This window comes from Pieris napi, chromosome 12, assembly GCF_905475465.1.
Source record: "Pieris napi chromosome 12, ilPieNapi1.2, whole genome shotgun sequence".
Taxonomy (NCBI): domain Eukaryota; kingdom Metazoa; phylum Arthropoda; class Insecta; order Lepidoptera; family Pieridae; genus Pieris; species Pieris napi.
This window is the reverse complement of record NC_062245.1, coordinates 6,970,918-6,988,483: the sequence shown is the minus strand read 5'-3', so window position 1 is coordinate 6,988,483 and position 17,566 is coordinate 6,970,918. Positions and strand designations below refer to the sequence as shown.

The following is a 17,566-nucleotide window of genomic DNA, read 5'->3' as shown; positions in this document are numbered from 1 at the left end:
AAATAAATTCTAACTCTATTCTAGTTAATTGTTATATGTCACGGATATATCTGTCAATGTCATTTTGAAACCAAGTATATTATACTTGCGTAACAATTATTCAAAAAGTTTTGTTGTTGTAAAATAGTTTTTGTACAATTTACACAAAATCTATTTGTGAATCTTGAACAAGTGACGTAAATTATATTATCCTCATCGGCTATGCATAGTACAAGGTTCGCCCATCGCGTGATAAGGCATATAAAACCTAAAACTTTGCAAAATATTGTCAATAATACGACACCCGGCACAGCATTCGGATTTCGACGTTTTTCGGCGGGAAAAGTAGCAAATATGAAATTTGTTCAATTTACTTACTCAAATAATCCAAATGAAATTCGTGTCGGATATTTAGATGGCGATAATGTTATTGACCTTAATAAGGCGGTGCCGACCTTACCCAGAACGCTATTGGAGATCCTAAGGAATAAGGAAATGAAACAAATTTTCCGGTAAGTCTATAAATTATTTTAAATTTTTAATAAGTTCTTGGTAACATATTTATATGTACAAAACAAATAAGATTATTTATTTATTATACCCGAGTAATAAGAGGTAGCCTTTAAAACCAGGTAAAAACTTTAGAGTGTATATTAAAATAATGCACAATGCAAAATAGAATAAATTAATAAGGACTGACTTCTATTCCTTAAATCAATACCATATTTTAGTTGCTTCTTAGATGATAATACATATTGTTTTAATTATCTGTGTAATATTAAAATTACATTTTGGTTGTAATGAATACATTTAAGAATAAAATAGGTATTGCTAGTGCTTAATATCTGACACCTGATAACATTATCATGACAACAGTAATCCTACAATATACTTAACATCTTTTCACTTGTCAATGATATCAAGTGATTACAATTTTACCTTATTTCATTGCATTCAATATTTTAAATAATTTTTGCATTCTTTCATAGAGACTAAGATTTTCTTAAGCTTTAAAAAAACATTGATTATTAATCTAGTTAATCTAGTAGGTATAGTTTCTAGTTTATAAGAGTCATTGTTTAGAAAACTGGTATTTGAAAGTCCCTCCGAAAGCAAAATCTTACAATGTTAAATTCCGGGTTAGATTAAATAAAAAATAAATATTATTTATAATTAGGTAAGAAGTTATTAAGAAGGATACAATAAACTCTTTTTTTTGCCCTTTGCAATTTTATCTAACAAAATCACCTTTGTTATATGAATAAAAATATCATTATCAATCCAGCGCCTTATAAGGCCTTTAGTAATAGTTAGACAAAAATTTTATGACTATTCTGATTTACTGTTGAATTATATGCTTTATCTTTACCAACATTATAAAGTTAATAAATAAATGGACTATATGTATAGTCCAGTTATTTAATAACACTATAATGCTATTAAGCATTACTACCATTAGGAGAGGAATGTGAATAAAAAATGTATCAAAAAGCTGCAATTTTATTATTTTTAAAATATTATTGTTTACACAAAAATCATGTTTATCGGTGTGTTCCTTTTAAAATTTATAAAAATTTAAATTCTGTCATATAAGTCACCCACCATTATAAACTCAGATTTCCTCCCCGGCTGATACTTCCTACCTCTCCTACCCGGGGTACAAATTGGAACATTCATTTGTGCCGCGGGCGGGAGTTTGCGTGTACGTCAGAGAGGATATCTGTTCTCGTCGCCTCGGGACGCTTGAAGGAAGGGACCTATCTAACCTCTGGCTGCGCGTAGACTGCGATGACCATCCGCGATTCTACGCATGCCTGTATAGGTCCCATAGCGGAAATATCGAAACTGACCGACTCATTGAGCACATCCAAATGGCTACAGATTCCCTGCTCGAAAGGGTTCCTACCGCTGAAATCGTGATACTTGGCGATTTTAACGCCCACCATGCCGATTGGCTCGGCTCTGAAACTACCGATCACGCGGGAAGATCCTTTCACGACTTTGCTTTAGCCTACGACCTGACACAAATGGTCCCTGCGATTACGCGAATACCAGATGTGGATGGTCATAAACCCTCTTTGTTGGACCTTCTGCTGACTTCACATCCGGAGAACTATCAAGTCTCTGTTGACCCGCCATTGGGTTCATCAGATCATTGTGTGGTCCGGAGTACTGTGCCATCTACGCGCCCTTCACGGCCCCGCTTTATGGGTTGTCGCCGTATTTGGCACTATAAGTCAGCAGATTGGGACGGGATGCGGTCTTTCTTTGCGTCCTACCCTTGGAGGCCCATGTGCTTTTCGCCGAAAGCTCCAGATTCCGTCGCCGCCTCTGTCGCCGAAGTGGTTCTGCAGGGCATGGAACTCTTTATTCCATTTTCTGCGGTGCCGATCGGTGGCAAGTCTCAGCCCTGGTTTAAACGTTCTTGCAAGGCGGCCTCGCGTCGAAAGCGAGAATGCTTTAAGGCATGGGCGGAAGCGGCGAAATCTCGTGATGCCAATACCAGCGAACTTAAAACAGCATATAACTCAGCCTCCAGGTCCTTCAAACGAGAAATCACTAAGGCAAAGTCAGAGCACATTGCCAGATTTGGCGAGAGATTGGCCCAACTCCCTTCAGGGACTCGAGCCTTCTGGTCTCTCGCCAAAGCTGTCCAGGGGAATTTTTGTCAGCCCTCCATTCCGCCACTGCACAGGGAGGATGACTCTCTGGCCCACACTGCGAAGGAGAAGGCCGACCTTTTGGGCTGTCTCTTCGCGTCCAACTCGACTTTGGATGACCGAGGGAGATCACCACCGACCATTTCGCGGTGTGATTCCTCGATGCCGGAAATCACATTCCGGCAACGTGCTGTCCGCAAAGCACTATCTTCCTTGGACATTCATAAGTCGAGCGGGCCGGATGGTATCCCCCCAATTGTGCTGCGTACTTGTGCTCCTGAGTTGGCTCCGGTCTTAACGCGCCTTTTCCGGTACCTGTACTCGCTCGGCACTGTCCCGAAGTGCTGGAAGACCGCTTCGATACATCCGATCCCAAAAAAAGGCGATCGCTCTGATCCGTCCAACTATCGCCCAATAGCTATAACCTCCTTGTTCTCCAAAATAATGGAAACCATTATTAATTGCCAGCTCTTGAGTTATCTAGAAGGTCACCAGTTGATTAGCGATTCTCAGTACGGCTTTCGTCGTGGTCGCTCAGCTGGTGACCTCCTTGTATACCTTACCCATAGGTGGGCGGAAGCAATTGAGTCCAAGGGGGAGGCGTTGGCGGTAAGTTTGGACATAGCGAAAGCCTTCGATCGGGTGTGGCACAGAGCACTGCTCTCGAAGCTTCCAGCCTATGGGCTTCCCGAGAAATTATGCGATTGGATCTCCAGCTTTCTGGCCGATCGGAGCATCAAGGTCGTCATCGACGGAGCATGTTCCGACCTTAAACCCGTGAACGCTGGGGTCCCACAAGGCTGTGTTCTATCCCCGACCCTATTTCTTCTGCATATCAATGATATGTTGCAACTTAGCAATATTCACTGCTATGCGGATGACAGCACTGGGGATATTCTTTACACTGGCCGGGCAGGTATTTCTCGGGCAGTTGTTGATGAGTACCGGAACAAACTTGTGTCTGAAGTCGAAACTCTACTACGTGGAGTCTCAGACTGGGGCAGACAAAACCTAGTCCAATTTAACCCCAAGAAGACACAAGTTTGCGCGTTTTCCGCTAAAAAAACACCCTTTGTCGCTACTCCTCTTTTCGAAAACACTCTTCTTAAAGCCACAGCCAGCATTGGAATATTTGGCGTTGACATATCGAACGACGTTCAGTTTCGCGGTCACTTGGAGGGAAAGGCTAAATTAGCCTCCAAAAAGCTTGGTGTGCTCAGCAAGGCGAGGCGGTACTTCACTCCGGGCCACCGCATGCAACTATATAAAGCGCAAATTCGGCCCCACATGGAGTACTGCTCTCACCTCTGGGCGGGGGCTCCCCAGTACCAGCTCCTTCCACTTGACCGTATACAACGCAGAGCGGTTCGAATTGTCGACGACCAATCCCTCTCCGAGCGGCTTGATCCTTTGGCGTTGCGTAGAGATGTGGGGTCACTCTGCATCTTCTACCGCATTTACCATGGAGAGTGTTCAGAGGAGTTGTTCGGATTAATACCTGCAGCTGAATTTCATCATCGGACGTCGAGACAGAATACGAAATTCCACCCGTATCACCTCGACGTCCGCCGTTCCACAACTGAGCGTTTTTCAAGGCAGTTTTTGCCGCGCACAACCACTATGTGGAACCAGCTGCCCACTCAAGTATTTCCGAACCAATTCGACTTAGGGTCCTTCAAGAAAAGAGCGTACCTATTCTTAAAAGGCCGGCAACGCACTCGCGAGCCCTCTGGCATTGAGAGTGTCCATGGGCGGCGGTATCACTTAACATCAGGTGAGCCTCCTGCCCGTTTGCCCCCCGTTCTATAAAAAAAAAAAAAAAAAAAAAAATATTTTGATAAATCTTGTAGGGTTCGCAATTTAAGCGGAAAAATGTAACTATTTACGTTTTACGACATCACATTATAAACCTCAAAAATAACAGTATTTCTCCATCCATATTTAATGGATGTTATTATACATATAAACCTTTCTCTTCAATTACTCCTATATCAATTTAAAAAAACCGCATCAAAATCCGTTACTATAAAGATTTAAGCATAAATAGGGACAGAGAAAGCAACTTAGTTTTATACTATGTAGTGATAATCTGCAATGAAAAAAATTAAGTTAACAACGAGACATGCATGAGTGGGGGGTCACATATTTTGGTGAGAGGGTATTAAATTTAGGTGGGAAACAGCTATATTATTATTGATATAGTAAGAACTAAATTTAATTCTCTTAACTTAAGTATTATTTAGTCTTTCTCTGTTACACTATTTTAGCACTGCGATGTAAAGAGACAGATGAAACTTTAGTTGAAATGGTGACTTTTTTATTTTTATGAATGTACTAGCCGTTTCGCGCCCGCTTTGCTGGACGAATTAAAATAAATTTTATGTTTCATTATTTTATTTTTTTTCATATTTTTATTATTCTTCTTTTTAACTTCCCGCTAAGAAAATTGAAATATTTCGAAAATCGAGTTTTTAACAGATGTTGACGTTTAGAGGTTCTAGGAAGTCTCCCCGAATGTTTCCGCGGTGAAGTCCGTATGGATAAATTTTCATAAAAGTAAAACAGCAATAAAAAACTGAAGGAACGTTAGAATTCCACCATCTAGGAAAAATTTCGCATCGAATGGTGGTAGTTTCATATACGATACGATCAGTGGTTTCGGCGTGATTGAGCCTCAAACGAAGACCATTTTCATTATATATATATATAGATAGATATAGCATAAAATGTGCCATTAGCAAAAATGCAAATGGAAAATATTTGTTAGTTTTTTTAACTTAATTCATTTATGATATAAATTTTATTATACCTGATTGTTTCAATACTATTTATTAATAAATTTCTATTAATACTTATTATTTTTCACCATAAATAATTTACATTTTATAGTAAATAAATCACATATTTACAATTTCATATATATATTTTTACAATTTTAAAATATATGATTGTACAACATTTTGAATTTATGCTCAATTTATTGTTTGTGTGCTCACCAAACTATATTTTCAGCCTCTGTGAATGTGTTACTGACGCAGCAAAGCTACCGGTATCATCTGTAAATCTTAAAGCACCGATTACGGGTATGGACAAGGTTCTATGCATAGGACTAAACTATAAAGATCACTGTGAAGAACAAAATTTGACGCCTCCTGAGGTTCCAATGATATTCAGCAAATTCGCTAGTACTGTTGTAGGCCCATCGGATAGCGTCCGGCTTAGAGTTGATGTTACTGATGTAAGTCCTGTTATTTTTATTTTTTATTTTTTTAATGGCTTTTATTTGTGCCATCTGGGCACAAGGTACTTCGCCAGTGTCGTGTAGATGGAGAAGGCACGATGGAGATTGATCGGTGAAAATAATAATTAAGTTAATTTTGAATATGCACCTAAACAAAAACAAAATAGTTGCAATTCGATTGTTAGTTTTAAGACGGCACAGACAACACAAATATGAGTGTGTAATAATAACATTATTAAATATTGTTTATTACACTTTAATTTTATTGCTTTCTATATATTTACATAAAAATCTACAATATGGACTAAACACAAACATTAACAAACATTTAACACTTAAAGGACGGGGAACTTTACGGGGAAGAACGTCATAGAGAGGATAGGTTAGTTTGGTACAATTAAATAGAATGTGAGATACAGTGCCTTCATCCAAGCCACACTCACAGATGTCCTGTTATTTAATGTATGTAACACTTTAGTCATAGTCTGACGGTTTGAGTAATTTATGCGGCCTACCCAAATGTCTTGTCTTTGGACTTGACAGGTCCACTCAATTTGTGTGGTTCTTTCCTCAAAAGACCATTTCAGACTGCAATCTACATGGTCTTCACGTAATCTTGTTATGTCTGGACTTTAAAAGAGACTGTGACCTCTGAGTTTGTTTCAGCGTTTCTTCTCAGAGACGATTTATCTGACTAGATAGGAAACGTCGATCTCATCTAGTTTAAAAAAAAATGTTTGACGTGTAAAAGTGTTTGTAAAAACCTACTTACAGAAATAAATCATTTATCATTTAGTCTCGGATTGACAAGGGTTTAAATCCGCTAAAATTTTATAATAGTAGAATGTTGGTGGCACGAAATATTTCTTTATAGCACGTGTCACCCGATCTCTGCAAGCTGAATCAATTATTGGTTGGCTGGGAATCGAATCCACGTACCTCATCTCTGTACGTCATTATGTTTTAATTATCATTAAGACTTCGTGTGCGATTCATTAAATATTTATTGTATTTTCGTTCTCAATTACCATCTGCATGCAACGGCAGATGTGTTAATCCACAATTTTTATAAACTATGAATCAGAGCATATGACCCATGGTCCAATTGGGGTCAATTATTGAGGCAAATTGAGTCTCATTCATGTAGGTGGATGAAATAATTGCGTTTATGCGGGATGACGTCACCCTAATGCATGGACTGTTTATGGTCACAATATTTTCGTGTTAGAGAGCAGGGTTAGCCATAAATTTAAGTATGCTGGTCTCAACAGTGGGGTTGAATTGAAATTCGAACCTCTACCAATGAGTTTATCTATATCCGCATTAAGCGTAATAGATACATGCGTTAGACATCAAAGGCTGATCACCTACTTGCTTATAAAGATCTATAAAGGAAAAATTATCAACTGAAGAGACGAAGAATATGTCCTATTCATAGATCATATTATTTAATAGTGAGAATGTGGTATTCTACACATTCCACTATAGCCCACACCCAAGAAACTACTTACTTATCCACGAAATTCAGATACTACATTTTGTCACAAAATTGCTGAAATAAGATAATTTCAAAATGAATTATTAATTAATTTGTCTTATATACATTAAGTGAGCACAGAAGACATATTAGTTTTTTGTAAAAATGTCTTGTTTCAAAACATTCGTCCACCTTTCGAATATCCTTGAAAATCTTAGGTTCGCCCCTATATCGTCCAATATATAGCATGAGTTTGACAAAGTAGTAAATACTTACGTCTGTGCGAAATTTTTCTATGAAATATCGGTTACGTTACGCACAAAACTAAGGTTAAACTCAATATTGAATACTTCCTGAAACTCAACCAAGCTAAAGAGTAAAAACAGCTCATCATATTATAAACCTTCTTTTGTTTTTTTAAAGTTAGTTACAAATTACAGAAAGTGGACTGGGAGGTGGAATTAGTGGTAGTGATCGGGAAGCCAGCGAGTAACGTCAAAGCGATGAATGCTTTTGACTATGTCTTTGGGTACACAGTAGCTCAGGATATAAGCGCAAGGGATTGGCAGAAGACTAAGAATGGTGGGCAGTTTTTGCTTGGAAAGGTAAGATACACAATTAAAACTAGTTTTAAATAGAAATCTTTGACAAAATCAAATAATCTCCGTATCCTTGAAGGTTTGCTACTTCCTGAAATTATAAAAATAACAATATTTTATAATGTTTAAATCTCATTTTAAATTTTTAACGTTTTGTTTAATGTATATAAGCTCACTTTTTTGAGGTAAAATTTCTTAAGTTAAGTATATCGATCTATTAAACTTGATTAAAATCGTAGAGAAAAAAATCCGAATGGAAAATGATTATGTATTTAATTTAGCCAGCTGAAGGTTTTCTAACTAAAATTTTACTGAATTGATTCAGATTTGTTCTTCTATATACAGCCAATATCTATTATAACGATATCGAAGGGACTACTCATATTCGGTCGTAAAAACCGATAGTCATAACAGCCGATGATTAGTGTTCATGTATTATTATACATACTTCTATCAGCCGGGACCTTTGATTTTGGTCAATATAACCGGTATGTTGTCTTAAAGTCTAAACGATGTCGTCGTAAACGGTTTTGACTGTATACTAGTAGTAGTACTAAGTATTGGTCAGTAAGACCTCGCCATTATATATTACATATATATTATATTATATATATTATATTATATATATTATATATTTTTAGTTCTTTAACAATAAAAATGTATGTACAGAACGCCTATTAAGTCTTAGTCTGATGCAATTATAAAACAAGACACAAATTTCAGTCAATGGACACATTCTGTCCTATTGGGCCGTGTATTACCACAAGTGATGAGATAACAGACCCACAAAAACTAGAGATCAAATGCTCTGTTAATGGCGTACTTAAGCAATCGAGTTGCACAGATCAGTTGGTGCATAAGATACCTGATGTTATTGAGAGGCTATCATCGTAAGTATATTAAGATTCCTTTATTCTAACTAAAGCACTCACCTGTCCTTTTCTATTACATATAGAGTAGAGTTGCTTGTTTGATTACCGCGGAATTAGAAGCCTTTTAATTACTTTAAATTTGTTTACCTTAAAACTAAGCAATGAAGATGCTAAATTACCGAGAAGAAAAAAGAAGGAACAAAAGAAGTCATGCTAATTGTTTTCGTGGTATTGCTTCAGCGTTATTAGATTCATAGATTTATTCCTCATTCATACCAGTTTTCTGCTTGCTAATTCTGAGAAAAAAGTTACATAGGGCATCATATTTCCACACCAGTTCTATTATAAGCAGAGAGAAAATTTAAGTCTAATTGAAAGAGTTGTACATGATTTACAGTGTAAACTCTTTATAACGAATTTCAATTGACCGAGCCTTTTTATTCGTTATAGACAGGTTTCGTTATAGGGAGGGAAGAGCTAATAAATGGGTAATGGGTTAAACCAAATAAATTAAATTCATTTTTACGTTATAGAGAGCTTTTCGTTATAACAATTTATATAGAGTTATAAATATTTACACTGTATTTAATCATGTAAGTCATGTACTGCAGCAGCGTTGGCCTAGTGGCTTCAGCGTGCGACTCTCATACCTGAGGTCGTAGGTTCGATCCCCGGCTATGCACCAATGGAATTTCTTTCTATGTGCGCATTTAACATTTTGCTCGAACGGTGAAGGAAAACATCGTGTGTCAGGCATTGGAGGCTGATCACCTTCCTATTAGATTTAAAAATGATCATGAAACAGATTCAAACATCTGAGGCCAAGACCTAAAAAGGTTGTAGCGCTACTGATTTTTTTTAAATCACGTACTATTAAAAAATAACATTCACTGCAATTTAACCAAACCTTTTTCAGGGTAATGACTCTCCTACCGGGTGACATCATATTAACAGGCACTCCTGGGGGTGTGGGTATGTACCGATCACCCCCGGAATACCTTAAACCCGGTGACCTCGTAGAAAGCACCATCCAAGATATAGGGACTCTCGTGGTCAAAGTGGAAAAGTTTTAAAACTGCCAATATTAAAAAGATAATGGAGAGAACTCCTTTTTACGGGAGTACTACGCTGTTACTTACATACACACACTACGAGCATAAGTTAAATTTTATGAATATGTTATTACATAGTTTTTTGTTGCTTTTTGTATAAAGCAACAATAGTTACAAAATATAGTGCAATAGTTATATTATTGGAGTATTTTATGGGTTCATTTCTGTAGTAAATACAATCTCTATAAGTAGACGATAAAGAATTGTTTAAGTTTATCCACATTTTTATTTGTATATTAAATGATTTTTATTATTATAAACATTGGTTTTATCATTGTTTATTATATTATTGTACTTATTTGAGTCTTTTTATAGAACATTGTTATCAAAGACGTTAATTAAGTCATTAAAATCGGGAAGTAAATTCGAGTTCGAAAGCCCCTGAATATGAAGCCCTCGGAACCAGTGTTAACTGACCTATCAATATGACTTCTAATATATAAAACTCTCGTGTCGCGGGATTTGTAGTTAAACTCCTCCGAAACGGCTTGACCGAATCTCATGAAATTTTGTGTGCATATTGGGTATGTCTGAGAATCGGACAACATCTATTTTTCATCCCCCTAAATTTTAAGGGTAGTCCACCCCTAAATTATTATTTTTTTTAATTTTTAGATAAATTTTTATTTATTTTTATTTTTTTATGATACAGCATTACACATACAAACCCAAATTTTCACCCCTCTACGATCAACTCCTATTTTTTATTATAAATGATATTATACATGGCAGGCGTTTGCCAGGTCAGCTAGTAATATTATAAAGAGGAAAGATTTGTATGTAAAGGCCGATTTACATTATCTTAGTGTTTAGGAGAGTGCTTTAGTACAACTTGAAAGGCAAGTTCTTTAGCGTAGCGTTTACTAAAGCAAGTAGCGTTTACATGTTTCAACTAAAATACTATCCTAAAGCACTCTCCTAAACACTAAGATAATGTAAATCGGCCTTTACATGTAACGAATTGGCTCAAAAAGTACTGGACCGATTTTAAAAATTCTTTCACCATTTGAATATTTTATCACTGATTAATTTAGGCTATTTTAATTGCGAGAAAAAAATAAAAGTCCCTACTAAAACTACAATACTGGTACCCAAGGTGTAAAAAATGCCTATAAAATATCTTTCTTCGCATGTTCTGCTAAAACAACAAACAACTATTGATGATAGAATAAAATAATGTTTAACAATATTGAAGAACATATAAATCTACAAAAAATGTTTAAAAATCAATGTTCACCCGAGCGAAGCCGGGCCGGGTTGTAATAGAAAATAGATCTTTCAAATAAAATACATTTATTAAACTTCGTTGGAGTTGTCAATAACTAAATATTTGACGTAACTGTTGAAGAGATCATTTGTAAGTTAAGTTACGTCTGCCGATCGCCGCTCCTGAACAGCCTATAATAGAGACAGAAAGGCAACCACTCGCATCACATTAAGTAATAACTTACTATAGTTCTAAATTATTATTCTGAGAGTAGAGAAAGCAAGACAGGTGGGACCATAGCAAGTAGAGGTAGGTATGTGGCTTATGTCTACCCTTTTGGGAAATTGGCGTGAGCTACAAAAATAAAAACTGTAATTTATTGCGAATGCAGATACAGAAATAATTACAAGGATTTAAGAATTCTTATTTCTCTACGCGATGTGACAATACAGGCTGAAGAAAGGGAATGTTGCCACTGTCAAAATTTCTTGTGACTAACTTGTGTCAAACTAGCTAGCTTCACTGCTATAAAAACAATGGAACTCCTTGATCCTGAAACCTATAGAACCTATATATATTGGTCTCACTTAGGATCCATAAAAACTTCAACTCTACTAACTCTAACTAGTAAGGATAAAAAAATAATTAAAATAAGTGAAACTAGGGAATAAATGAAACATGCATTAAAGCTTCTAAAATGTCCAACCGTTAGACATTCCTCAAGAACCAATATATCATAGCAACAGCCTCGCTGATTGGTGAACAGAGCACTCAATTGAGCCAATCGGCGTCTTCCGTTTAAACAGGAAGAACCGTTTGTGGCCCTTTCATAGACTATTAAATTTAATAGCCAAGGGGAGTTTTATTAACTTAAGTGATCTATACGGGTCGAATAACCATCATAATTTGATCTATCACACTTGAGTGAGGCTGTGATAAATTGGTAATATACCCATACAGGATATCGTAGATTCAAATAACTGACAGTTGATTGCACAGATTTGCAGTGCACTGAATAGGCCAATTGGGAATGCAATTGCTGGGATTCTATTGGTCACAATTTTTCAATTAGTCTCTCGTGTGTGTTTGATTGTGTATTTATCTTTCTAAATCTTGCGTCATAGAACGTGCATCCGACCTTCCTAAAATTATTGAACGCTAAAATAAAACGTGGACTAAGAGTTTCGTGTTTTTACCAGGGTTGCCATTTTTGTTTCACAAAAACATAAATGTTTTAAAAAGAAATCTTTAGTTCACGAAAAATTTAAGGACTCAGTAACGAAGAAATAAGATGATTTTATTAATTTTGCATTAACACCCCTTTTCCTATTTAAATTGAGCACCCTGCCTTAATTCTTATCACATGAAAATTATACTATGATAAAACTACAAGAGTGAATGTCAATATCATTCTTATTTTGAATAACAATTTAGATTTTCCTTAAGTTATCTCTAATTTCAATTCAAAAGTATATTTAGAATTTATAAAGAAGTGTTTGTCCTGAACTTCCACTTAGCCACTGAATGTTTTCCTACGCACTAAGAAAACCATCACCCTACGAGCAAGTGTTCGAAAGGAAACCGGAATATCTTTATATCAAAGATTCAACAATGTGGAACACGGCTGAGTACTTACCGAGCAAGCCTGTTGTTTGTATTTTTAATTGTTTCTATCTCAATCCAAATTAAGCGATTTTATATACACCGAAATATTCTTATCGTTTTAGAAACGACAATTTTGCTCTCAATAAAAATATTTTTTGACGAAATGTTTTTTCATTTTAAATAATTGTTTGCTGTATAACAAAACAATCTGTAGAGATCGAAAATTCAAGAAAAATATTCTGTAACGTTATCTTGGTTTTCCTTCCGCTTGACAATCACTATACTTGTTAAGCAATTATTAAATAAAGTATTTAAAAAAATATTTTGGTCATTTCATTCTGAAACAAAACGAAATAATTAATGTCTTACTTTTTATCACAACTGATACGCTGATCACCCGCAATGGTTTGGCCCACTGTAAAAAACGATAACATTTTAATTTTTAAAATTAATATCCATCTGTATCTGAAAATCGTATAAAATGGTATGTATGTCTGTGTAAAATAAAGTCTTTCATTTAATTGCTAACGTATACCAAGATGGCTTTTGATTTCACTTCTCTCATTTGCTTCGTTTTATTGAGTTTACCCTTCGTTCAAGTGGCTAGTGGATCCCGTAAACATACAATGAATGAATTTCGTAATCAATTAAATGATCTTTATATAAAAATCTAATCAAACTTTAAAAGTCCGGCCTAGGAACAACACATTTACTTAATGTAACATTCATTATTATTACTGGTGAATATTTTGTCCACTATACTTGCATCTGGTTATTACAAAGGTATGTTGTTTTCTGTGTAACAATTATATAATATTAACATAATTTTATTTCGAATCATTTCGCTCTGTGCATGTTTCAATAAAGACATGAGATTCCTAAATCAAATTCGGTTGTTTTAGCTTCTCTTCTTTCTTCTTTAAAAGACGAATCTCTAAATCTATTGATAAGCACTTAAGCAGCAGGAGATACATAAAACACTCCTGCGGCACTAGTACTTAGGAACCAGATTTAGTTACATTATTCTTCTTCCTTGTTCTTGATCTCTTCTATTCTAATTCATCTTCTAGCTGGGATAAGATAAATTTAATTATTAATATAATTAATAATTAAATAATTTAAATCTATAATTATAAGTAGAAGCTACCACCTCGTTATGGCGCCATATCGTCGCTAGATTCACAGCTATTTCTCTGTGTGAGAAAAGCACCCACTGCACAGTTCATTCAGATTAAGCGTAAAGCAAATAGTTTGTAATTCAGTAAGTATCAATATATATTCAAATTGAAAACATGAGCGGTCTGTAAACGTATTTGGATTAAGCAAGCATATAGTTCGTGATAAAGCTGGAATTATAGAAGTTTGTGCTAAACGTCAGGGTTCTATCGATGGAGCACATGACGGTCTGTGGTCTACCGAAACAAATTACTACGGGAAGCAAATCAATGGGCACTCTGAGATTAAAAAGAAAGATTCGGCTTTTACCTTCGGTGGGATATACCCGCTATGGTTGAATTTTATACTAGACCAGTGTCGACCAATTTCACACATGCAAATAAAGTATGATTACATGAAACACACACAAATTTACAATAAATACAATTACCTTCATCCATCCTTATTTCGATTTAGTATTATATTTTTATTTCTTGTAGATACTATTCCATTGAGACAGAGCAATAATTCGTTGAAAAATCTGTAATACAAGAATTGAAATGAAACTTAGCTAGATTACCTACTCTTGCTTTACAGACAGTAATTCGACGAATACAAATTAAAATCGTCTGGATAGACAATTATATTCACATTGTGTCGCCTACGCATTAGCTTTGATTAAAAGCCCTTTGCAGCATGTTTGCACCGACTTTTGACCGTTCGTTTTATTTAGTAGTAAAGTATTTTTTTATTATATTTAATTTTTTGGTGTGTAAAACTAACGTTTATATATATGCGGGTCATAAACATAGGCACTTATTATGGCCATTGTAATGGTAGAACGGTGTTTACCTCATTAAATAAACCACAAATTTCTGACAGCACACAAAATGTAAATGCGTTAAAAGGTAAGGATTTTGGAGATATTTTTACGTATCTATGACCTTTCCTGACTATTACTTAAAGCGGGCACAATTCCTAAAGAACCATTTAGCTTTAGTAAATTGGTCAATTGGTTGCATCCGCGGGCAAAGAGCAAACGACGGCCAGTACCAGTATCCTTATTAACGTTTCTACACTAATTCGATAAATGCGGCGTGATTTGAACGGTTTTAGATTGATTGTTGGAGATTTAAGTCACTTGTAATTTAATTTAACGTGTTTTACAAAGGCTACATGTGTGCATGGCCTGTGTGTATTGAATTCCATTTTTAAAATAGCAGTGGCTGAAGGTTGCTAACTTCTTAGCATTAATTAGTCTATGGTTATAATCTATATTCTATAGTATTATTTGGCGCGTTAGTCTAGCAATCCTTTTACAGTGTAGTGAATTTATTTATCAACACGCTTCGACTGAAACGGGTTAAACCGAGAGCCACAGATTTTTTTGTAATCTCGCCTAGTGTTGAACATAACACAGGCTTGTGGTGGTGACTGTAGGTAGACATCATAACTTATAACGAAGTTAGACACATCTTTTTACTTTTAAGAATTGTCAAAATAATCCATTTACATTATGCACGTGTTAGTTCGTCTAATTAATGCATAGTCTTGATCGCGTCCCCATATGGCGGAGTGGGATGAATGACCTACGTTCGGGAGCACAAATTCTTTTTAATTGCCACGCTGCGTTGAATTACTCATCAACGCGAAAAGAGGGCATACATAATTTTATAACGCGTAGCCAAACATTATTATTTATTTATTGGGCTAATTTATGCGGGCGTTGTTGTAGAATATTAATCAAAAGATTAATGTTTAAATGAACAAGAAATACTTCATCTTTTTTTTTTTTAATTTTTTTTCACTATCAAATCACTACTGGGATATTGACTAAATTTATAATATGCGTGGCTGAACCACGCTTTGTTTATAGATTTCTTCTTATTATAGACATAATATATCGGTGTCTGTGTTTATTTTTTATTTAAGGGTGCGGTTTGAGTTTATTTGAGATACTATAAGGATTGTAATGTAATATTATTATCTATTCCTGAAAACTATAGAGAATTTTTGACCAGTAAAATAGAACTCACACTTTTATAGATAGATAAAGGAAGGAATCTATTATTAATTAATGACAATATAAATATCATTATTATTACTAATATTAATATTGTTTAACTTATATTTTTAAACTGCCTAGAGTTTACCAGACTTATTACACTGTCGTGTTTATGCTATCAGGGTCTCTTTATTCTCATCCTTAACTTTTGACCCCGCTATCTATAGTTGCCACCCTGTTTTATCGTGTGGTGTAAACAGAGCGCCATTTCTTGAAAGTTATTTGTTCATTGACAGTTACAACGCACTATTTAAGTTTATGAATAATGCTTTAGATGTTTGTATTAATATTGTTACTGTGGGATATTATTAATATGTAGTTTCAATTTAATACATTCCAAAGTATGTTTTTACATGTGTTTTTTAGTAAGTTAATAATTTAAAAACGTGTTCTACGTACATTTGATATCTAAGTCTAAACGAAACTCGGGATAACAAAATAATAGTCAATAATAAAATTGTGAGATCATTACTACGCCAGAATCTAATTCGAATAATTTCAGCGTTAATTTACGAAGATACGAGAATTCGTTGGAATGTATGATAGAGGCACTTAGTAGAATTGATTAGACCTATAGACTTAGGGCTGTTACAAATTTTACTTGAAGCTTTTAATCTTAGGTTTACAATTAAAAAAATGACAGTAATAAACACAACCCTATTAAGTAGATATATGTAAAACCCAAAATTTACGATCGTCAAATGTAGAAACGTAAAATCGTGTGTACATTGTACATCACATAGTAAAATGCAGCGACAACCCTTGACTTCATATTATGATGAGCCAACTCGAAACGTCATGCTATTCGCAATAATGATGATAGGGTTGAAATAATGCGCTCAATTAATTATCCTTATGACACGTTATCCTTGTAATATAATCCAAAAATATACCCAAACAAACAATACAGTTGAAAAATAAAAGGTAGGGTACCTTTTAAAAGTACTTAATAATAAAAAAGAGGAGTTCTATCGATATTACTTCTACTTTATTGTTTGATTCGAATATTATTATAGATCCATTACAAAACTTACCCTTAATAAAACTAAATCCATACAAAATCACATAAACACCACTAAACGACCGCCGCGTTCGAAATTTGAATTCTAACTAAACAAATATGGCGTCGCGCGACGCCTGCGCATGTGAGACTACTTCTTAACAAAGTTTGATTAGCTTTAAATAGCAATGCCCACATTATCTAGTTATTTCATTGGGCTGGGGTTGAGACACTTTATATTACAGTTCAAAATGTTTTACATTTTTCCTTTTTTCTCATACAATAGACGAACGTGTTATAGGGGGAGTATTCGAAGCCTAGTGTTAAAAGAAATCAGATGAATGATATATTTAGTGTTTTATCATATTTTTGACAAAATAGTAGAGAAATGTAATAAAAATGAGGAATGGGGAAATAATTATACCAAATCTATTAAATTTAAAAACATTAAGGTAGTAAAAATTACACAATTGAAAATTAGTCTCGTAGATTTGGATTTAACGCATTTAAAATTAAATATATGGGCACTACCTTACATTTACGGTAACATATTTTTTTGGTTCTACATACCGTGTGGTACCATAGCTGGTGTCT

General features: G+C 35.0%; 1 protein-coding gene across 1 annotated transcript; it reads left to right on the top strand.

Moving 5' to 3' along the window:
• Positions 1 to 79: 79 nt before the first annotated feature.
• LOC125054671 (fumarylacetoacetate hydrolase domain-containing protein 2) lies at positions 80 to 10,200 on the top strand. The gene is made up of 5 exons (XM_047656688.1): positions 80 to 491; positions 5,652 to 5,877; positions 7,798 to 7,962; positions 8,680 to 8,846; positions 9,745 to 10,200. The coding sequence occupies exons 1-5, from the start codon at positions 202 to 204 to the stop codon at positions 9,899 to 9,901; spliced, it is 1,005 nt and encodes a 334-aa protein (XP_047512644.1). The 5' UTR covers positions 80 to 201; the 3' UTR covers positions 9,902 to 10,200.
• Positions 10,201 to 17,566: the final 7,366 nt, after the last annotated feature.